Source organism: Staurois parvus, unplaced genomic scaffold, assembly GCF_062004578.1.
Source record: "Staurois parvus isolate SC_StPar_1 unplaced genomic scaffold, SC_StPar_1.0 ptg000155l, whole genome shotgun sequence".
Taxonomy (NCBI): Eukaryota; Metazoa; Chordata; class Amphibia; order Anura; family Ranidae; genus Staurois; species Staurois parvus.
This window is the reverse complement of record NW_028317951.1, coordinates 5,771,917-5,795,529: the sequence shown is the minus strand read 5'-3', so window position 1 is coordinate 5,795,529 and position 23,613 is coordinate 5,771,917. Positions and strand designations below refer to the sequence as shown.

The 23,613-nt window shown below is 42.3% G+C and overlaps 1 protein-coding gene across 1 annotated transcript in view; it reads left to right on the top strand.

The window, feature by feature from the left end:
* The first annotated feature begins 9,893 nt into the window (after positions 1-9,893).
* The window catches only part of PPM1L (protein phosphatase, Mg2+/Mn2+ dependent 1L), a 376,266-nt gene continuing 362,546 nt past the window's right edge, over positions 9,894-23,613 (top strand). Inside the window, exon 1 of the mRNA XM_089675445.1 lies at positions 9,894-10,705. Within this exon, the coding sequence (XP_089531571.1) occupies positions 10,307-10,705 (399 nt within the window). The 5' untranslated portion in view covers positions 9,894-10,306. The remainder of the gene's footprint in view (positions 10,706-23,613) is intronic.

Here is a 23,613-nt window from a genome sequence, read left to right as displayed (position 1 = left end):
GTGAGTACATGCTCCCTCCCTCCATCTCGCAGGATAAAAATGTTCTTGCTCGATTCGTTTCCCATCATGTGGAATATAATGCACTACTACTATCTATGGAATGTCCCCTTTTTTATTCAGTAGTAAGGAAGATATTTTTGCAACAAAAATGTGGACCATGTGAATTGTAGGCCTATTAACAGAAGTTAATATGAACAGTGATCAGGGGTGTGTGACAGTAAGGGCTTGGACCATCATCCATGATGCATGCATGTGATGTCTGTGTGGGCTTGGGTGAAGAATATTGAAGTAGCTCTGTTGGCCCTGTATGTAGGTGGGGCCAATCTGCACATGTCAACCACGAATGTCAGAGCTGGGCAGCCTGCCTACAATTGGTGTTGTTGGAAGGATTAGCTAGTGTGAAAAAGGTGTCGAACCTCAGTCCAAAGTCACTATGTGACTGAATGCTGTGAAGAGAGTTGGTCATGCTAGGGGACCTGAGGTGGAGCTATTGTGGTACTGACGAGGAGGAGATGGGCATGTGAGGAAGCCATCTTAGAGGAAGCATGTGTAGCTGATAAAGCTATTGTTATGGAGCCACAGTGGCAAAAATAACCCTGTTGGATACAAGATTGAGGTTCCAGCCTGTATCCAGGTTGGCTTTGTATCATGATGCTGGAGTGGATGAGCTTTTACCACTTTGCTGGAATTGCCCAACCCCCCAGGTCAAGGTTAATCATAGGTGCAGTGTCCAATATGTGGGACTTTCCTCTTTGAGGTGCTGCTTGAATGGGAGGCTGCTCGGGACATGTAACATGGACAACTAAAGAAGAGTGTGGCAATTGCAGTGCCAACAATGGAGCCGATAGTCTCAATCCTGGAGGAGCTGGATCACCCCCAAGTCCTCTCTCGGTTTCTACCCCAACTCATGGGTATGTTGTCTACCATCCAAGCCAGATTGTGAACTCACCTGCATACTGCATGTGAGTTTGGCGTCTACAGATTGTCTGAACCACTTCACTCCAAGCCTTCCAACCCTGCTACACCAATCGATAGGTGCTGGCTCTAAGCAGTCCATGACCCACTAACAATTATGGCACCAAAAAGAAATGTAGAGACGCTCATCTTCTAGAACCCCAGAATGAGTTTTATTATTGTTTTCCAGTACAAGGGTAATGCACCTGCTCCTCTTATGCTTTCACTCTGCTAGAAGCTTAGTAATACAGAAGATTGAAGGACAGGAGGACACCTTTACTGTAACTAAATATAAATGACATACATGTGTTCCATAGAGCATCAGCACTGGGGGAACCAAACTCCAGCTATAATAATCTGTTAAAATGATGGTTGTTACAAACTCTTTCTTAGAAGTAATCATAATAATTACTGGTTACAAATAGATACATATAACAAAGTTTGCAACATGACATCCAAAGTATGAAAACGTAATCATTTTGCAGCCTGGTACAGGCAAATCTATTCCACTCAATCTATCTCTCTATATAAAGTATGTAAATACCCTGTAATATCCTGTAAACCTACATCTTGCTAGATATATATTAGCTTATTAGTATAACAAACTGCATTAAATATATATAGACAGTCCTTGTTAGTTGGTTTGTGACTGTCATGACATGATACAAAGATATCAACCTAAGCCTTCACAATTCATATATATATATATATATATATATTTGGAGTAGTTTTACAAATTGGGCCGTTTTGTTACACTGGGAATGTAAAATGCAGTGTATATGAAAGTATTATGCTTAAACTAAAACTACAGCTTATTCAATAAATAAATAAACTTGCTTTTTAAAATCTGTGATGATCCAGAAGCAGCAGTAGGTATTTCAGGAATGAGAATTCCAAAAGGAAAAGCGACATGCACCATCATTATGGTCCTCACCATTTAATTCCATGAAGTATGTGTTAATGTCTTTAGGGCACCTCTGGCATGAAGGGATGTGTTTTGTTATCCTTGTAGCATTTGGAAAATAATGTTTCTTCTCACAATAATTGAAAATTGCTCTCAGCAAAAATTGCACTGTGGAAATGTTTCCAAACTCCAGATGTTTTTATCACCATTTTACTGAGTGCAGGAAAAGAAAATACAATTTACTGACCAGACTATAGATTTTTTACTCCAATCCATAACAAAGAAGACCTCATATATACAGCATCCAATATATGATTACAGTTTATATCTTATAATGACAGACCCAAACTAACACAAACATATAGGAGACAGGTCCTCATCCATAATAGTGGGAAACATCCCACTCAAAGTTAAAGTGATATTGAAGACACCTTTTTTTTGCTTAAAATGAAAAAAGATGTTATACTTACCTGCTATGTGCAGGGATATTGCACAGAGTGGCCCCTTTCCTCCTTTCCTGAGAGTGCCCCTATAGCAAGCTGTGTGTTATAGGGGCACACATGCGGGAGCGCTCCTGAATTGGGCTGTGTTCATCCATAGACACACAGCACAGCTCAGCCACATCTCCTGCTCCCTCCTCACAGAATTTTATTGGCAGTAGAAGAAGCCAATGGCTCCCTCTGCTCTCAGTCTGACCTGTGAGAGCAGGAAGGGAGGACAGTGCTGCTGTAGACAGGCACAGTGCTGGACCAAGAGGGGACTCAGGTAAGTATTTGGGTGGAGGGAAGAACAAATGGAAAATTTTCTTTTAAAGTAATACATTGAGGTAAAAAAGCTTTTGACTTGGCCAGAGGGATCATTTCTGAAGCTGGTGTATGGAAACTGACAAAAATATGCCTCTTACAGCATTTTTTCAATGCTCAATATCCGTGTTCACTATGGAATGGAGTTCCCTTACCTGCCTTAGGGACCGCTGTACTGCTTAGAGAAGAAATGCATGGATCTTCATGATAACTGTGTGTGGGACTTCCTGCAGATTTGCAAGCTGTATGGGAATACGCAGGACTCCAACTTAGTTGATCAATGTTTCAAATCATGTTTTATACCTTTGTATTATACACACTTACGGTATCTCTTTCATACACAGTACCTCATACATCTATATAACATATGCTGCTTCTTCCTCCTCTATATGCAGTGACTCATATCTCTGTACCTGTAAATTACATGCAGATCCTCAAATCGCTATAACACACATTGCTTCCCACCTTTATCTTGTACACAGTGAATCATATATCTCAAATGCAGGACCTCATACTTCTTTATTACACACAGTGCCTCTTACCATTCTATTATATGCAGTGCTTCATACCTCTGCATGTTTGCATTTTTCCACAATGCAGTACACCACACATTACACCAGCATTCTGGAGTGTACGTGGCACATAGAAAACAACTGGTTTTTGAGTGCCCCTACTGGCATTGATGGTGTAACTGGCATTGATCAGGTGCAGAAAAATGCCAGTCACCACACAGGTGAACAAGCCTCCTTGTTCCTTCTGCCTTCTGGGAGATATAAGCAGACAGCTGAAGTCAAAGTTGTCAACAGGCTCATTGAAGCTCCTGTTTAAAGCCTTTGGTGTGGATTTACTAACGTCAAATTGCAAGCTAGAAAGGCAGTTGCACTTATTTTCCTTAGCTTCAATTAAAAAGTAAAGCTTCAATTTGTTATAAATACCCAATCAGGTGCAAGAAAAACAAAAAACAGCATTTTTGCTTGCACAGGATTGGATGATGGGAATCGGCAGAGCTTTACCACATATACTAAGCTCTGGGGAAGATGAGTGCAACCACAATTTCAGAGTGCACAGTCTATTTGCCTTTATTAAATCCAACCAGCTGACATTTTCTCACCCTTTGCCAGAGCATTTAGAGTCCACCAGCTGTCACATTCTAGCCTTGCATCTACTGATCACTGTACAGACATCTGCCAGCCACTAGTTGGAATCCAGATTGCTGAGGACTGCCATTGCTGGGAAAATGGGATGGTGGGGAGCAGGATCCTGCAAAGCCAACAATCATCAATTCTAGATGCATTCTAATTTAGGGTCCATTCACACATGTGCATTACAGTAATGTGCAACAATATATATGTGTATAATGCGCATACTATGGTGTACTGCTAGGTGTCACTCTAGACTCAAACCTGTCCTTCCTACCCCATGTCCAATCGCTGGCAAATTCATGCAGGCTCCAGCTCCGCAACATCTCCAAAATACGTACATTCCTAACCCCAGAAACTACTAAACAACTCATTCACTCCCTTAATATCTCACGTCTGGACTACTGCAACTCCCTCCTCACCGGCCTACCTCATCACAGACTATCCCCGCTTCAGTCTATTCTGAACTCAGCGGCCAGACTTATCCACCTTACCAACCGCTCCGTTTCCGCCACCCCCTCTCTGTCATTCCCTCCACTGGCTTCTGATTGCCCAACATATAAAATTCAAACTACTAACACTGACATACAAAGCTATTCATAACACTGCCCCAAACTACCTTACCGACCTGATACCCAAATACCACCCAACCCATACTCTTCGCTCCTCACAAGACCTCCTACTTTCTAGCTCCCTGGTCTCCTCCTCCCATGCCTGACTACAGGACTTCTCCAGGACTTCCCCGATCCTCTGGAACTCACTACCCCAATCCATCAGACTGTTACCTACCCTCCTCACCTTTAGGCGCACCCTGAAAACCCATCTCTTCAGGGAAGCCTACCCCACCCTTACCTAACAGCCGATCTCCTCCAAACCTCCTACCACTCCATCCCCCCACAGCCACTTCCTCTTGTACCACTATCCCCTACCTCCTAGATTGTAAGCTCCAAGGAGCAGGGCCCTCAAACCCCTCGTGTATTGTATTGTTACTGTATTGTCTCATGTACTGTCCCCCACTATATTGTACAGCACTGAGCAAACTTTTTGGTGCTATATAAATACTGCATAATAATAATAATAATAATACTGCTGATCTATTTGTTTTGAATGGCACTACAACTTACAGTGGCATGCAACCCACCCATACTATGGCACACTACAACATACACGTGTTGTTATGTGCTTCATTGCAGAAAAAAGGAACATGTCTCATTTTATTGTGTTTTTAGGTAGAGTGCAGAAATTATCTGCTTCCCGAGACTCCTTCGGAGAGATTTCTCCTCACTTCCTATCCCAGGGATTAGTTTTACCGGACAGGATGTGGGAGAAAGTTCAAAAATCTGCAGCTGGAATGTTGAATGGAAGGATTGACGGTTAATGTTTAAGACTTCGCAGTGTAGGTTATGCAGATTCAGCCCCACCACCATCTGACATCTTTGATGAGCAGCCTATGTGACTTCATCTTAGAAAAAAAATAGAAATAAAATTAAAAAAAAATTGTTATAAGGCGATAATTACGATAGCCAAACGTAGGAAATGGTCAACAATTTTGCTGGAATTAGTCAAGCAGAAACTTAATTGGATTATGATTAAAGATAAACTTATACTAGTATAGTTAAAAACAATACTTCTAAATTTGAGAGCACTTGGGAACCATGGATTCGGTATATTTCTGCTATTTAATGGACTCTTGGCTGGCCCTCTCTCTTATTTCTTTTCTGGGATTTATTCTTTATTTTCTTCTTCAGTTCTTTCCTCATTTTTTGTTCTCTATATTTTTGTCCATTATTTTAATGATATTATTCATACCACCTTGTTTATGGAGCAATTTGCTCATAATCGATCAAACTTTGTTTGTGCTACCAGAGTATTTCTCATTACTCTTTATTGGTCGATTTTGTTGTTATGTTGCTACATATTGTACTTGAATTTACTGTTTTATTGCTTATGTTCTGCAACACGTCATGTTGGTGGATTGCATCTCCTGTCTTTCTGTATAATGTTTCTAAAAATCCTTAACAAATATATTGAAATATAAAAAAATAGTTATAGAACAAGAATTCACAGACTTTCCAAACACAATGCCTAACCCTTAGGTTCTGCAGGCGTCCTAGGGAAATCCTATGGTGTGGCGGGGTGCAGGGAACACTTTATCGTGGTCTTTGGTACTAGAGGACTTTGTCCTGGCACTGGGGACTTGCATAACATCCCTCCCATGTAACTCTAACCATGCTCTTCAGTTTTTTGTTGATCAGTATTTTGACTTTTTGGTTGTATAGTCATTTGCATACAGGGGCGGACTGACCATTCGAGCACTCAGGCACTGCCCGAGGGCCCGGGGTCAGTAGGGGGCCCCATGAGATGCCCCTGGTACCTTTCATTGGCTTTTTCATAGGCTTTTTTGGGTGTGGGTGAGGACACAGGGGCCCCATGATCACCTATTGCCCGGGGGCCCCAAGAGTTATCAGTCCGCCCCTGCTTGCATACTTTTATATTAAGCCTGCGAGTAGATTTTTGTTGTACTATTTGTTGTATTCCTTCTTGTCTTGAACTTAAAGGCTCCATACATACTAGCATTTTGTAAGCTCCTAGAAGCTGTTATCAGCATTTTATTCTGCTCTTAGAACCTGAATAGTGTTATCCTATGTGGTCATGCACATTACTTTAGGTTGGTAGCGTTTTTCAAGCTTCAGTGTTTAGAAGCAGAAAACAAATTGTTTTTGTAGAGTTTTTGGGAGCGTTTTTCTGGCAGAAAAAACACTGAGCGCCCCTAAACGCTAACGCTCCTAAATGCTACTAAAAACTGCTATTACCAGTGTTTTTATCCAGCACTAATAATACATTTCTCCCATTTGCCCCCCTTTTGCTCTATTAAATAGACTATATTGCCAAAAGTATTGGGACACCCCTCCAGATCATTGAATTCCAGTGTTCCAATCACCTCCATGGCCACAAACCACTAAATATTCCACAGTCAACTGTTAGTGGTATTATAACAAAATGGAAGCAACTGGGAACAACAGCAACTCAGCCATGAAGTGGTAGGCCACGTAAAATGACAGAGCGGGGTCAGCACATGATGAAGCGCACAGTGCACAGAAGTCACCAACTGTCTGCAGAGTCAATAGCTAAAGACCTCCAAACTTCATGTGGCCTTCAGATTATCACAACAACAGTGCGTAGAGAACTTCATGGAATGGGTTTCCATGGCTGAGCAGCTGCATCCAAGCCTTACATCACCAAGTGCAATGCAGAGCATCGGATGCAGTGGTGTAAAGCATGCTGCCACTGGACTCTAGAGCAGTGGAAATGTGTTCTCTGGAGTGACGAATCATGCTTCTCTGTCTGGCAAGCTGATGGACATGTCTCAGTTTGCCAGGAGAATGGTACTTGCCGGACTTCATTGTGCCAAGTGTAAAGTTTGGTGGAGCGGGGATTATGGTGTGGGGTTGTTTTTCAGGGGTTGGGCTTGGCCTCTTAGTTCCAGTGAAGGGAACTCTTAAGGTGTCAGCATACCAAGACATTTTGGACAATTTCATGCTCCCAACTTTGTGGGAACAGTTTGGGGATGACCCCTTCCTGTCCAACATGACTGAGCACCAGTGCGCAAAGCAAGGTTCATAGACATGGGTGAGCAACTTTGGGGTGGAGGAACTTGACTGGCCTGCACAGAGTCCTGACCTCAACCCGATAGAACACCTTTGGGATGAATTAGAGCTGAGACTGCAAGCCAGGCCTTCCCGTCCCACATCAGTGCCTGACCTCACAAATACACTTCTGGAAGAATGGTCAAACATTCCCATAGACACACTCCTAAACCTTGTGGACAGCCTTCCCAGAAGAGTTGAAGCTGTTAAAGCTGCAAAGGGTGGGCCAACTCAATACTGAACCCTACTGACTAAGACTGGGGTGCCATTAAAGGTGATGTGTAGTCCTGTGTACTGATGGGAGGAGGGTGGGATGTGTAGTCCTTTGTATTGATGGGGGGATGTGTAGTCCTGTGTATTGATGGGGGAATGTGTAGTCCTGTGTATTGATAGGGGGGATGTGTAGTCCTGTGTATTGATGAGGGGGGGGGGTGTAGTCCTGTGTATTGATGGGGGGGATGTGTAGTCCTGTGTATTGATGGGGGGGATGTGTAGTCCTGTGTATTGATGGGGGGGATGTGTAGTCCTGTGTCATGATGGGGGGATGTATAGTCCTGGGTATTGATGGGGTGTGTGTGTAGTCCTGTGTATTCATGGGGGTGTGTGTAGTCCTGTGTATTGATGGGGGCATGTGTAGTCCTGTGTAGTCCTGTGTATTGATGGGGGGGATGTGTAGTCCTGTGTATTGATGGGGGGATGTGTAGTCCTGTGTATTGATGGGGGGGATGTGTAGTCCTGTGTATTGATGGGGGGATGTGTAGTCCTGTGTCATGATGGGGGGATGTATAGTCCTGGGTATTGATGGGGTGTGTGTGTAGTCCTGTGTATTCATGGGGGTGTGTGTAGTCCTGTGTATTGATGGGGGCATGTGTAGTCCTGTGTAGTCCTGTGTATTGATGGGGGGGTGTAGTCCTGTGTATTGATGGGGGGGAGTGTAGTCCTGTGTATTGATGGGTGGGGGGAATGTGTAGTCCTGTGTATTGATGGGGGGATGTGTAGTCCTGTGTATTGATGGGGGGGTGTAGTCCTGTGTATTGATGGTTGGGGGGAATGTGTAGTCCTGTGTATTGATGGGGGTGTGTAGTCCTGTGTATTGATGGGAGGGGGAGTATAGTCCTGTGTATTGATGGGGGGGGGGTGTAGTCCTGTGTATTGATGGGGGGGGGTGTAGTCCTGTGTATTGATGGGGGGGGTGTAGTCCTGTGTATTGATGGGGGGATGTGTGGTCCTGTGTATTGATGGGGGTGTGTGGTCCTGTGTATTGATGGGAGGGGGAGTGTAGTCCTGTGTATTGATGGGGGGGGGGTGTAGTCCTGTGTATTGATGGGGGGTGTAGTCCTGTGTATTGATGGGGGGGTGTAGTCCTGTGTATTGATGGGGGGGTGTAGTCCTGTGTATTGATGGGGGGGTGCAGTCCTATGTATTGATGGGGGGATGTGTGGTCCTGTGTATTGATGGGGGTGTGTAGTCCTGTGTATTGATGGGGGGGGGGTGTAGTCCTGTGTATTGATGGGAGGGGGTGTGTAGTCCTGTGTATTGATGGGGGATGTGTAGTCCTGTGTATTGGTGGGGGGATGTGTAGTCCTGTGTATTGATGGGGGATGTGTAGTCCTGTGTATTGATGGGGGTGTGTAGTCCTGTGTATTGATGGGAGGGGGAGTATAATCCTGTGTATTGATGGGGGGTGTAGTCCTGTGTATTGATGGGGGGGGTGTAGTCCTGTGTATTGATGGGGGGGGTGCAGTCCTATGTATTGATGGGGGGATGTGTGGTCCTGTGTATTGATGGGGGTGTGTAGTCCTGTGTATTGATGGGGGGGGGTGTAGTCCTGTGTATTGATGGGAGGGGGTGTGTAGTCCTGTGTATTGATGGGGGATGTGTAGTCCTGTGTATTGATGGGGGGATGTGTAGTCCTGTGTATTGATGGGGGATGTGTAGTCCTGTGTATTGATGGGTGGGGGGATGTGTAGTCCTGTGTATTGATGGGTGGGGGGATGTGTAGTCCTGTGTATTGATGGGTGGGGGGATGTGTAGTCCTGTGTATTGATGGGTGGGGGGATGTGTAGTCCTGTGTATTGGAGGGTGAATAGGTTGCGTTGTTATGATTAGTGTGACAATGATGAACACGTGCGGCACACACACACATACAGATGGTTATACACACACACACACACACACACACACACAAATGGTGATATATATACACACACACAAATGGTGATATATATACACACACACACACACAAATGGTGATATATATACACACACACACGTACAGATGGTGATATATACACATGTCATTCTCTCTCTGCCTTCCATTCCGGCGGACGAATGATTTGTGTCCCTCCTCGCTTGCAGTGTTCCGTCTTGTGGTGGGACGTACCACTCGCACACTGCAGTGTAGGGGTGGTGATGCCGGTGCGGTTCTTGGGCCGGGTGTACTGTGAGGGTAGACTCCGGGCAGAGCCCACACGGGTGTTCCGGAATCCAGAGGCCTGTGAGAGGCAGCCATAGGCGGCTATGCGGGTGTCGTGTGCGGAGTAGTAGAGAGGAGGGGTTTCAGGCTCCCCCGGTCGGTGCGGCAGTGTGACGTCCCGGTGAGGGGGAGTCTGCCAGTCCAGCCGGTGTGTGTGTGTGCACCTTGTAGTGACAGCTGTGTTGGTGCTGAACGGACAGGAGCGGAGTGTCCGGACTGAGGTGACTGGCGCCCTGTCAGAGGGGCACAGAGGCCGGGCCCGGTAAGCCCCCCCCCCTCCCCGGTGACAGACGGTCCCCTTTGTCCTAGGTGCTGAGACCTGTGCCCCCCCACGCCGGGGTCAGCCTGCCATGCACTGATTGCCCCGTGTGGCCGGGACATAAATGATAGAGGATACCATGACTCTGCTGTCTCTGCTGGGGAGGATCATGCGGTACTTCTTGCTCAGACCGGAGACCCTCTTCCTGCTGTGTATCAGCCTGGCCCTGTGGAGCTACTTCTTCCACACCGACGAGGTGAAGACCATCGTCAAGTCCTCCCGGGACGCCGTGCAGATGGTGAAGGGGAAGGTGGCGGAGATCATGCAGAATGACCGCCTCGGGGGGCTCGATGTCCTGGAGGCTGAGTTCTCCAAGACCTGGGACTTCAAGAGTAACAATGTGGCCGTCTACTCCATCCAGGGCCGGAGGGACCACATGGAGGACCGCTTCGAGATCAGCATGGACCTCCTCAACAAGAGCCACCCCTCCATCTTCGGCATCTTCGATGGACATGGAGGAGAGGTAGGTGCTGGGGGACCAGATGGAGAGACCACCAGGGTCACCTACCCGTAGTGGGGGAGATGATGGCACAGGGTCCTTACCTGGACTGGAGGCAGGGTGCCAGCATTGTGCTACCCATTGTAGAGATGGGGGTACATACCTGCATGTCCTACCCATCGCATAGATGGGGCTGTACATATCTGCATATCCGACCCGTTGTATAGATGGGGGTACATACCGACATGTCCTACCCAATGTATAGATGGGGGGGTACATGTCTGCATGTCCTACCCACTGTAAAGATGAGGTGTACATACCTGCATGTCCTACTCATCATATATAGGAGGAGGGTACATACTGTCATGTCCTAACTATTGTATAGAAGGAGTGGAGGGTTGATGCCAGTATGTCCTATTCATTGTAAAGAATACATGGAGTTAATTGTACATACTAGCTTGTCATGCCCAGTGTATAGAATAGATGAAGTGGAGGGTAGATTCCCGCATGTCATGCTCAAAGTATAGATGGAGTGGAGTCTAGATACCACAATGTTGTACCCATGGTAAAGAATATATGGTGTGTAGGGCAGATGACAGAATTTTATACCCAATGTTCAGAATAGATGGAGTGTAGGTACCAGCATGTCATAACCATTGTACTGATGGAGTGGAAAGTAGATATGAGCATGTCCTACCCATTGTATAGGATAGATGAAGTGTCGGGTTGATACCAGAATTTGGTACCCATTGTATAGAATAGATGGAGTGTCGAGTAGATACCAGAATTTGGTACCCATTGTATAGAATAGATGGAGTGTCGAGTAGATACCAGAATTTGGTACCCATTGTATAGAATAGATGGAGTGTAGGGTAGATACCAGAATGTTGTACCGATTGTATAGAATGGATGCAGTGTAGGGTAGATACCAGAATTTGGTACCTATTGTATAGAATAGATGGAGTGTCGGGTAGATACCAGAATTTGGTACCTATTGTATAGAATAGATGGAGTGTCGGGTAGATACCAGAATTTGGTACCTATTGTATAGAATAGATGGAGTGTCGGGTAGATACCAGAATTTGGTACCTATTGTATAGAATAGATGGAGTGTCGGGTAGATACCAGAATTTGGTACCTATTGTATAGAATAGATGGAGTGTCGGGTAGATACCAGAATTTGGTACCTATTGTATAGAATAGATGGAGTGTATGGTAGATACCAGAATGTTGTACCGATTGTATAGAATGGATGGAGTGTATGGTAGATACCAGAATGTTGTACCGATTGTATAGAATGGATGGAGTGTAGGGTAGATACCAGAATTTGGTACCCATTGTATAGAATAGATGGAGTGTAGAGTAGATACCAGACGTTTGTACCCACTGTATAGGATAGATGGAGTGTAGGGTAGAAACCAGAAGTTTGTACCCATTGTATAGGATAGATGGGGTGTAGGATAGAAACCAGACTTTTGTACCCATTGAGTAGAATACATGCAGTGTAGAGTAGATATCAGAATGTCGTACCCATTGTATAGAATGGATGGGGTGTAGGATAGATACCAACATTTCGTACACATTGTATAGAATGGATGGAATGTAGGGTAGAATCCAGAATGTCATATCCAGAATGGATGGGGTGTAGGGTAGATAGATACCAGAATTTCGTACCCATTGTATAAAATGGAAGGAGTGTACAAGTTTAAACATTAAGTAAACATAGTGGGGTTTATTTACTAAACAAGTAGTCTTTTCACTTAGCACTGTGAATCTTCAATTTCAAAATGTATGTACAGTTTAGAAAGGGAATGTTTTTTATGTATGTATTTATCTATTTTCGATCAGTACATTCCATAAATAATAGATTTCTGCATTGTTAGGGTTCCCCCCTGAAGTATAAACCGACAAATATGACAGATATATCCTTCTGCAGTCCATCTTCCTTCCACCTTATTATCAGGCAGTATGGATCTATTACCACTTGGACTCCTCATAGAAAGTCTGTACACATATTCTGTATAATTATTGGGACAGTAGATCAGAAAAAGTCCCAGCATGACCTGTATAGGGTGTAAATTATGGGACTACAGCACCCAGCATCACTAGAGAACTAAAAGCCCAGCATCACCATCATAATATTTAAGTTGTGGGAAGTAGAGGTCTATAAGTCCTCATGCACACTGGACATTTTTACAGCTGCTGGTTTTGGCTTTTGATGTTTTTTTCTACAGCCAGTAAACCCCCCAGCATGTTATCCTATGTATCCATGCACACATAGACTGTAATCAACGTTTTTTTGGCAGGGACATTTTTGGGCTGGAAAAAAAACCCAGGACTAGTGCGTTTCTAGAGGAGTTTTTTAGCTGTAAAAACGCTCTAATGCTGGTAAATGCAGTAAAACGCCACAAACCAGCGTTTTTGTACTTTTTGACCCAAAAAATTTTTTTTATAACATGCTGGGGTGTTTACTGACTGAAAAAAAATGCCAAAAACAGCCGCTGTAAAATAAAAAACGTCCAGTGTACATGAGGACTACGTCTTGTTTACATTTACTATTATGAGACTGTGGGACTACAAGTTTAAACATTATGTAAACATAGTGGGGTTTATTTACTAAACAAGTAGTCTTCACTTAGCACTGTCAATCTTCAATTTCAAAATGTATGTACACTTTAGAAAGGGAATGATAGTAAATAAGGTGAAAATATGTTTCCTTTAAACACCCAATCTTGTGTGTCGGCAATACAAAAACAGGATTTTTAACAGCACATGATTGGATAATTGGTTAACACAGCTTCACCTTATTTACTAAGCTTAGTGAACATTTACTTTGCTAAGTGAACAGTCTCTAGTCCATTAATCCCAATATGTTATACTGTACATTTTAGGACTGACAGTGACTGAATGACAGTTTGGATTGTGGGACTGAGACTTCAGAAGTCTTAGCTTGACCTATATAGACTATTACATGTGATTTGGACATTACAAGTCCTAGTATGACCCATATATATTTATAGTGTATGAAAGGGTGGGGAGGCACAAATTCCACTATTACATTGTTATTATTGCACTGGGACACAATACATCTCAGAATGCATATTCTGTAATTGGGAGTCCCAGCATTACATGTATATGCATCCTCCCTGGACCACTTTAACTATCTAATAAACATTTACACCTCCCACCCAGACTGATGACCACTGGTCTGAACTCCAACAATGCACAGCATTTATCGATGAATTTATGTTTCAGATTTGTCATATGTACTCTAACAGCATTTTTAAGATCCATCCACTGACAGAACCACACACTATTCTCTGTATTGATGAAACAGACACATGTGCTTTAACCACTTACTGAAACTTTGAAGGAACAGATAGTCCTAACAAACTGCACCTCTGCCTTGAACTGGGTAGATATCAGAATGTCATACCTATTATATAGAAAGGATGGAGTGTCGGGTAGATGGCAGAATTTCGTACCCATTGTATAGAATAGATGGAGTGTAGGGTAGATACCAGAATGTCGTACCTACTGTATAGAATGGATGGGGTATATGGTAAATGGCAGAATTTCATACCCATTGTATAGAGTAGATGGAGTGTAGGGTAGATACCAGAATGTCGTACCTGCTGTATAGAATGGATAAGGGGTATGGTAAATGGCAGAATTTTGTCCCTGTTGTTTAGAATAGATGGAGTGTAGGGTAGATGGCAGAATTTCGTACCCAAAATATTGCGTGGATGGAGTGTACGGTAGATGCCAGCATGGCATGCCTGTTGTATTTAAATGGAGTGGAGTGGAGGATAAATACCAGCTTGTCATACACATTGCAGTTCCACAACAGCTTCAAAGGTGCATGTACTATCCGGCAGGTGATGAGGAGGAAAACTGCTGGCTTATAGGTGCTGAGTCTGGGCACAAGTAATGATGGCTAAGCTTCAAGTGTAGGCAGCTGTAGGCTAGACAGAAGAAACCGTTCTACGCAGAGATGCAGTTTGTTAGGACTATCTGTTCCTTCAAAGTTTCAGTAAGTGGTTAAAGAACATTTGTCTATTTCATCAATACAGAGAATAGTGCGTGGTTCTGTCAGTGGATGGATCTTAAAAATGTTTTGGAGTACATATGCAAAATTTGAAACATAAATTCATCAATAAATGCTGTGCATTGTTGGAGTTCAGACCAGTGGTCATCAGTCTGGGTGGGAGGTGTAAATGTTTATTAGATAGTTAAAGTGGTCCAGGGAGGATGCATATACATGTAATGCTGGGACTCCCAATTACAGAATATGCATTCTGAGATGTATTGTATCCCAGTGCAATAATAACAATGTAATAGTGGAATTTGTGCCTCCCCACCCTTTCATACACTATAAATATATATGGGTCATACTAGGACTTGTAATGTCCAAATCACATGTAATAGTCTATATAGGTCAAGCTAAGACTTCTGAAGTCTCAGTCCCACAATCCAAACTGTCATTCAGTCACTGTCAGTCCTAAAATGTACAGTATAACATATTGGGATTAATGGACTAGAGACTGTTCACTTAGCAAAGTAAATGTTCACTAAGCTTAGTAAATAAGGTGAAGCTGTGTTAACCAATTATCCAATCATGTGCTGTTAAAAATCCTGTTTTTGTATTGCCGACACACAAGATTGGGTGTTTAAAGGAAACATATTTTCACCTTATTTACTATCATTCCCTTTCTAAAGTGTACATACATTTTGAAATTGAAGATTCCCAGTGCTAAGTGAAGACTACTTGTTTAGTAAATAAACCCCACTATGTTTACATAATGTTTAAACTTGTAGTCCCACAGTCTCATAATAGTAAATGTAAACAAGACGTAGTCCTCATGTACACTGGACGTTTTTTTATTTTACAGCGGCTGTTTTTGGCTTTTTTTTTCCACAGTCAGTAAACACCCCAGCATGTTATAAAAAAAAATTTTTTTTTGGTCAAAAAGTACAAAAACGCTGGTTTGTGGCGTTTTACTGCATTTACCAGCATTAGAGCGTTTTTACAGCTAAAAAACTCCTCTAGAAACGAACTAGTCCTGGGTTTTTTTCCAGCCCAAAAATGTCCCTGCCAAAAAAACGTTGATTACAGTCTATGTGTGCATGGATACATAGGATAACATGCTGGGGGGTTTACTGGCTGTAGAAAAAAACATCAAAAGCCAAAAACAGCAGCTGTAAAAACGTCCAGTGTGCATGAGGACTTATAGACCTTTACTTCCCACAACTTAAATATTATGATGGTGATGCTGGGCTTTTAGTTCTCTATTGATGCTGGGTGCTGTAGTCCCATAATTTACACCCTATACAGGTCATGCTGGGACTTTTTCTGATCTACTGTCCCAATAATTATACAGAAAATGTGTACAGACTTTCTATGAGGAGTCCAAGTGGTAATAGATCTATACTGCCTGATAATAAGGTGGAAGGAAGATGGACTGCAGAAGGATATATCTGTCATATTTGTCGGTATATACTTCAGGAGGGAACCCTAACAATGCAGAAATCTATTATTTATGGAATGTACTGATCAAAAATAGATAAATACATACACAAAAAACAGGCTTATTCAAAACGATGGTAAAAAATGCAGAGCGAGGAACATTATAACATCAATCAGATTTCAGATCAATGTAGTCAAGTCAGTGAAAAGATGACTTGTTCTGGATTTACTGCACTTTTCACTTGCTGGTTGCACTAATGAATGATGGTAGATGTTTGAAGTTATGGTGATATTTATTGGCCAACTTAGGCTAGATTCACACCTATGCAGGTTGTGTTTGAGCTGTTTCTGAATTGCGCTTTTGCACCTGCGTTTTTGATGCATTTTGCGTTTTTTTTTCATTTTTTTTTTCTTGTTGCTAGGCAGATTTAAAACGCAAAAACGCAACAAAACACAGCAAAAACGCACTACATGCTTTTCTGCATTTCTACTGAAGTCTATAGAAGCAAAAATGCAACTTTTTGCATTCAAAGAAGGCCCTGACCCTTTCCAAAAAATGCACCGGGTGAAAACACAGAGATGTGAACATGTCTCAGGAAATCATGTTAAATGGACTGTACTGCGTTTCTGCAAAACGCTGCGGAAAACGCTGAGGTGTGAAATAGATTTTACGGCAAGTTTTTGAAGCTCGCTGGCCTCTTTCAGACATTGAAGGAAAAGAGGAAGAGACTAACATGATTGGAAAGATTGCACTGCAATGTATTTGGCCAGTAAATGATGTCAACCCGATTTGAAAGTTCTGCTTTTGTTGAAGGCTAGCATTCTACTGCTGAATGATAGTGATAGTCTTGTTCAGCCATTCTCTTGCAGGGCTTCATGGAACCCTAGGATTTCTCCAGACGTTGTTAGGGGTTCCTTGAGCAGTTTCTACCTCTCAGATCAGTAACCACTGGCATAAATAATCTTAGTAGCTATATTTAGGAAGTGGATTCAACCGCTGATCTCATATAAAGGGAGCATTCACCCCACTGACCATCATGCTAATATACCATGAGCTGTAGTTAAAGAAGAACTGCAGCCGGGGAATGTAGTCCTCTGGAGGAAACCCATGCAGGCACAGGGAGAACATGCAAACTCCAGGCAGGGGGTGCCATGGCTGGGATTTGAACCGACGACCCTAGTACTGCCAGGCGGAAGTGCTAACCATTTAGCCACTGTGCTAAATCCTGCAATCTTTTGATATCCCGCATGTGCGCAAATGTACCACAGGTTCCAAAGACCTGCAGTGTGTGTGCACATGTATGGAATGTCACAGCACACATGTACCCCTCAGCAAAACAGTACCTCTTGGGATGTGTGGTGTGCACATCCCAGGAGGCAGTGGGGCCTAACGTCATTCTTACTTAGGATGTGCAGCAGCGTGAAAAAAAAATTCTAAAATGGGGAAAAATATCCAATTGTGTAAGGAAGGATGGGGGGAGAGAGGAAAGAGATGTCTACTTTCCAAGTATAACAAAGGTTTCTGGAGACCAGAAATTTCTTTCAAGGGTTTCTTGTTATTCAGGTTGAGAAAGGCTGTCCCCTACCATCTGCCCACAGTAAATGCGGATAGATAAGAGATAAGCATGTCCTAATTATCATTAGGTATTTAGATTCATGTCTCGTGTTTCTAATTATGTGATGATGGTGTTGAATGGAGAAAGGTACTGTGGGTTCCTGAAGATTTCTGAACACCAGAGTACATGAGTAAATTAAATCCCACACTACTGAGCAATGTAATCATTTATTGGCAATCTTCTTATTTGTGGCTCTTTGATTTTAATGTGTTGCAAATGAAGTGACTGTTAACTAGAGGTTAAATTACTTAGTAGCATGAGATGAAACTCACCCGGATAGGATAGCAATAAAATGTTGTTTATGTAGAATGAGACAGAGCTATAAATGGTACTCTGCAGTGCTGAAGATCTGTTGTAACTTAATTATTGGTGACTTACAAGTATACATTGGTATTTGCTTAATAATTGATGATTTTACATTTGTCAGCTATGTGTTTTACAATCACAAATCATTTCTAGTTCAATGTTTGTTATACATTGTTACTTTTCTATTGCATGTTTTAAAACATCATATTCTTCATTAAAGCCCAATTACAGGATATTAGCAACTTTCTACTTTGAGGTCCACCCCCGAGCCTCCCAAATCCCCCCTGCCTCCCTGCCATCCATCCCTCCGTACCCCAAACCCCCTTCACACCTTCTCTTTTCTGTTTACTTCCAGAGCCCTTCTTCAGGTCCCACACCATTCCATGCATGATGTGGATACCTCCTATTGGTGGAGGCCACTCTTCCAGCAATAGGGTCCTCTTTCGTAGACTCCAGGCGCAGAAGAATTCTGGGGGGGGGGGGGGGGTGAGCGGACTGGTGTCAAAGAAGATAACAAACAGGGAAAAAGATCTGGTCCACAGGGCAGGAAATTAGTTTGACTCATAAAGGAAACTGTAATAAGATCCATTACACTGCAGGAAGGCTTAGGGAGAACCATTTGGAATCAAGCCTGAGGAGGAAGATAAATGATGCACAATGCTCTATTAAAATGTCATTTTTGTCTTCAGTTAAGCTGTTAATGTCTTAGGTCTCTTTCACATGGGTGACTGAGGGGGGTGGTAAAAACAGGCGATTGAGCTGCATTTTTACTGACCACCCACCTACAGTCTACCATACAACCGGAGGGGGCTATGCAAACACTGCAATGCTTTGCATTGGCATGTAGAGTTGACAGGCAGAACCACCTATCAAACTGACCCATTCAAGTCAGTGGGGCCACACCGAAACCATGAGCCAACACATTATTGTTACTGTCAATGCTTGATTAACAGTAGTGTGTTGTTTATTCTTGCCTTGTACAGTATGAAGGAATAATAATAGGTACGAAGCCATTGCTTTATACACTTGTCCCACAATAGGGTTCCATACACCATTAAAATGCATCTCACTGCACAGCTCTGTATTTTATCTTAATTAATCTTTCGCATCTATCTGAAAACTAGGCTCCTTATGAGCACAAGTGGCAATGGCTATGATGGTATTTACTGGACTGGGGTTATCTCACGATGAATTCTATAACTGTGTAGGCTGGATGGCTTTGTTCATTTCTCCGACACTAACCCTTCTGTATTGTGCTCAGATTATGATTGTTCATGCAGATCCTTCATTTAAAATATTGTACTAATGGAGAAATCTTTTAAATTCACAAATTACTAAACAGAATCTTTCACTTAAATGTAACAATTGTGTGGTGTGAATTAGCAGACATAGAAGAAAGCATTGTTTGAGAGTATAATACATCATTGTCCTTGTAAAATATATCATGAAGAATGCCTCTTCACAGCTCTTTTTTTATGAAAGTAACCTTGTTTAAAGCAAGCTCTTTTGATGTGAATATTAAACTAGTATGCTTTGTGTGCCAACGGGATAGACTGGTGACTAGATCTGTCATGTTCGGGCTGAGTAGGAATCTTCTGCTTCCAATTCGTGACTCTTTGCTAGGAGTTACAGACATTACAGATGAAGGACAGCAATCGTCTAAGTAATATTCAGCACCCACATTCATTTTCATTCTTTTTAGATTTGCCTTAAATTATAGAGACATAGAATGAGGGCAAAAAAAAGACCAAGTAGTCCATTGAGTCTGTCTCAATATATATATATATATATATATATATATATATATATATATACAATGGGGCAAAAAAGTATTTAGTCAGCCACCAATTGTGCAAGTTCTCCCACTTAAAAAGATGAGAGAGGCCTGTAATTGGCATCATAGGTTGACCTCAACTATGAGAGACAAAATGAGAAAAAAAATCCAGACAATCACATTGGCTGATTTGGAAATAATTTATTTGCAAATTATGGTGGAAAATAAGTATTTGGTCAATATGAAAAGTTCATCTCAATACTTTGTTATATATCCTTTGTTGGCAATGACAGAGGTCAGACGTTTCCTGCAAGTCTTCACAAGGTTGGTACACACTGTTGCTGGTATGCTGGCCCATTCCTCCATGCAGATCTCCTCTAGAGCAGTGATGTTTTGGGGCTGTCGCTGGGCAACACGGACTTTCAACTCCCTCCAAAGGTTTCTATGGGGCTGAGATCTGGAGACTGGCTAGGCCACTCCAAGACCTTGAAATGCTTCTTACGAAGCCACTCCTTCGTTGCCCGGGCGGTATGTTTGGGATGATTGTCATGTTGGAAGACCCAGCCACGTTTTATCTTCAATGCCCTAGCTGATGGAAGGAGGTGATTGTCTGACAATGTGATTGTCTGGATTTTTTTTCTCATTTTGTCTCTCATAGTTGAGGTCTACCTATGATGCCAATTACAGGCCTCTCTCATCTTTTTAAGTGGGAGAACTTGCACAATTGGTGGCTGACTAAATACTTTTTTGCCCCACTGTATATATATATTTTTATATATATATATATATATATATATATTGTTCAAGTCAAAGCAGGACTTTTAATTTAACAGGTATAAAAAGGGATGACAGCGCTGCGGTACTACATGCATTAGTAAGTGACAAGTATATCCTATTACTGATAGGCGGCGCACATGTCGCGGGCCAGTCCAGAGACCGTTAATCAAGATGGCAGACAGCAGTGTTAGTGTGTGCATGGAACAGCGTGCGGTGATGACGTTTCTTGTGAATGAAGACGTAAAACCCGCTGATAGCTGCAGAAGACCTCAAGCACAGTACGGTGATGGGACACTGAACTGCAGTAAGACATTTTTGAATGGTGTAAATGTTTCAAAGATGGCCGTATGTCTGTCAGCGATGATCCCGGCCGTGGTGGTTCCCAGAACATTCAGTACGTGGAACACCTGATCCTGGATAATTGACCCAGAGCCTGAAGTGATATTGCACAAGAGACAAATCTTTCTGTGGGAACGGTGAACATAATCATTCACAAATGTCCTAGGATGGTTCAGGAGTACTGATAAATCTTTCTATGCCAAAGCTTTCCAGGCATTAGTTAAACATTGGGATAAGTGTATAAATGTAGCAGGGGAGTATGTTGAAAAATAAATGCACTCTCCACTCCTTGAAATCTGTACTTTTTCTATATAAAGCTATATATATATATACTTATACTTCTATATCACAACACTCAAACCTATAATATCCCAGAAAAGTGATCTACCTTCACCCTTGAAGGCCAACTTATATATATATATTTATTTATTTTTTTACTTTTTTTATTGTCTGACTATAGATCTATGTTTGTCCAAAGCATGTTTGAATCCACTTACTGTTGACTGATTCACTATGTCTGCTGGAAGTCTGTTCCAAGCATCAACTACTCTTTTGGTAAAATAAAACTTTTTTAAGATTAGTTCTGAACTTTCCTCCTGCTAGTTTGAGGTCATGTCCCCATGTTCTTGGCTTCTTAAAGTGTTCCATATACAAACTCATTCGTTCTCATTTTTTTTTTTCTAGAAATTCAGACGGAAAAAAGAACAATAATTGTGTAAAGTGAATCTGTACTTTGGCTATTCGTGGCAAACATCAGTTCACTTACTTGTCCTCTCTTCTACTTCTGTTTGCTCCCACATTGCCCCCTTCACTCCCGTGAGCCAAGTTAAAAAAAAAAAGGCTTTGTTTATCTCCAAGACCGTCTGGACCCAAGCTGACACAGTGCTGTTTATGATAGTGATCATACCCAGTAGTTTTCCACTTCACACTCATGCTGCATCCTGAGCACTGTTCACACCATATGAGTTGGGCCTTGCTGTGTCCAGTGTATAGACAGAGTGCTTTGAGTTTAGTGGTTCATGTCCTACTCTTTTTTCCAACACGCACTACTGTTTTTAACACAGAACATTGTGATGCAGTACGCAGCATCACAAACCACCACGGTACATAAGGATAAGTGAAATGTCACTTTTTTGTATAACATTTTAAAGAATAACACCCGCACAAAATTTCAAAAAGGAATATATGTACTAAGATTAGCTGCCTGCATTAACTTGTATATTTACTAAATACACCATGAAAACTACACCATAAAGAATCAAGCAGTGCTTATCCAATGTAATCTAATAAATTATCCAATACTCAAATTATTCATAAAGTGCTGATATATGCAATAAAATTCATGTATAATACAATGAACCCCAAATGAATCAATGCTCAAAGCGCTAATACATTAAATAAAATTCTTTGATTTCATAAACAAACCAATACCCTTTAAAGTGCTTGTGTACCAAAGTGCCAATAAGTGCTTAATAAGTGCCAACATACAGATGTAACAAATGGTCCATTAAAGTGACTGGTGCACTGTCCAATCTTCATTGTTCAGTGTGCTCCCACTACACTTCCCCACCAGGAGGTTCACTCCCCAATGGATATTAATTACAAGGTCGACCAGCACTCAGGTTTATCCACTGCCTTGATTTCCTTTTGTTGCCTGGGTCCCCTCAAGAGTGTTATAGGAACAACATGCCAGATGTACTCATAGTACTTTAAAGCAGAGCTTTACCCATGACAGCTTGATAGAAATAAAGTTCTTTAGCAAGGTACATACAGCATATTCCACATTAAAAATGTTCTATGAAAATTAATGTGTGCTGTAAATTGCCCCCAGCATTGTTCCTGTTTCTGCTTGCTGGAGACTGCCATTTTGCTGAAGCCCAGAGCCCCTGAGCAGAAGTAAATCTTTAGGCTGTCAGCAGATCAGCTCTACAAATTCAGCACAGATCCAAAAAATAGAGAGCAACTGATGAGCAGTTGCAGAGCAGGATGAGACAATGTGGGGGATATTTGTTAAAACTGGTGCACACAAAGCTGATTAGCTACCATGCACAGCTGCACCAGATTCTGAGTGCACCAGTTTTAGTAAATCGTCCCCTCTATTACTGGATTTAAACCGGTACAGGCACATACATAGCTGTACCTGCAAAAGGGGCCAACCTGAAGTAATCTAGCAGAACTTAAAGTGTTACTAAACCCCGGACCCTGCATTCACTGTTTCTGGTCTCCCACAGTACACACAACATGGAAATGCAATTATTTTAGTAAATATAAACTGCTAAATACCTTTTCTCATTAGCAATGTATAGCAGTTTTGTGACTTCTATCATTGTCAAGCCAAATACTGGCTAAAGCTTGTAGGAGGAGTTTTCATTCTCCTCTGACTGTCCTATGAGGGTGCATGACCCCTGACCCTCTGTCTGGACAGTGTTGATTGGCCCTGTGCTGATCACATGCACTCTCTTCACTGGAAAAAAAGCAATACACACCAAAGTGAGCATGTGCAGAGTGACTCATATAGCTCTGTACTATCAGGAGATGGATTGGGGACAGTAGAAGAAGGGGAGGTTTAGAGAAGACAGGATCAAACAGCCTTTTTACGCAAAGGATTAACTGCTTAGGTTCCACAGTGAGTATAACAAGCATGCTTTACTGC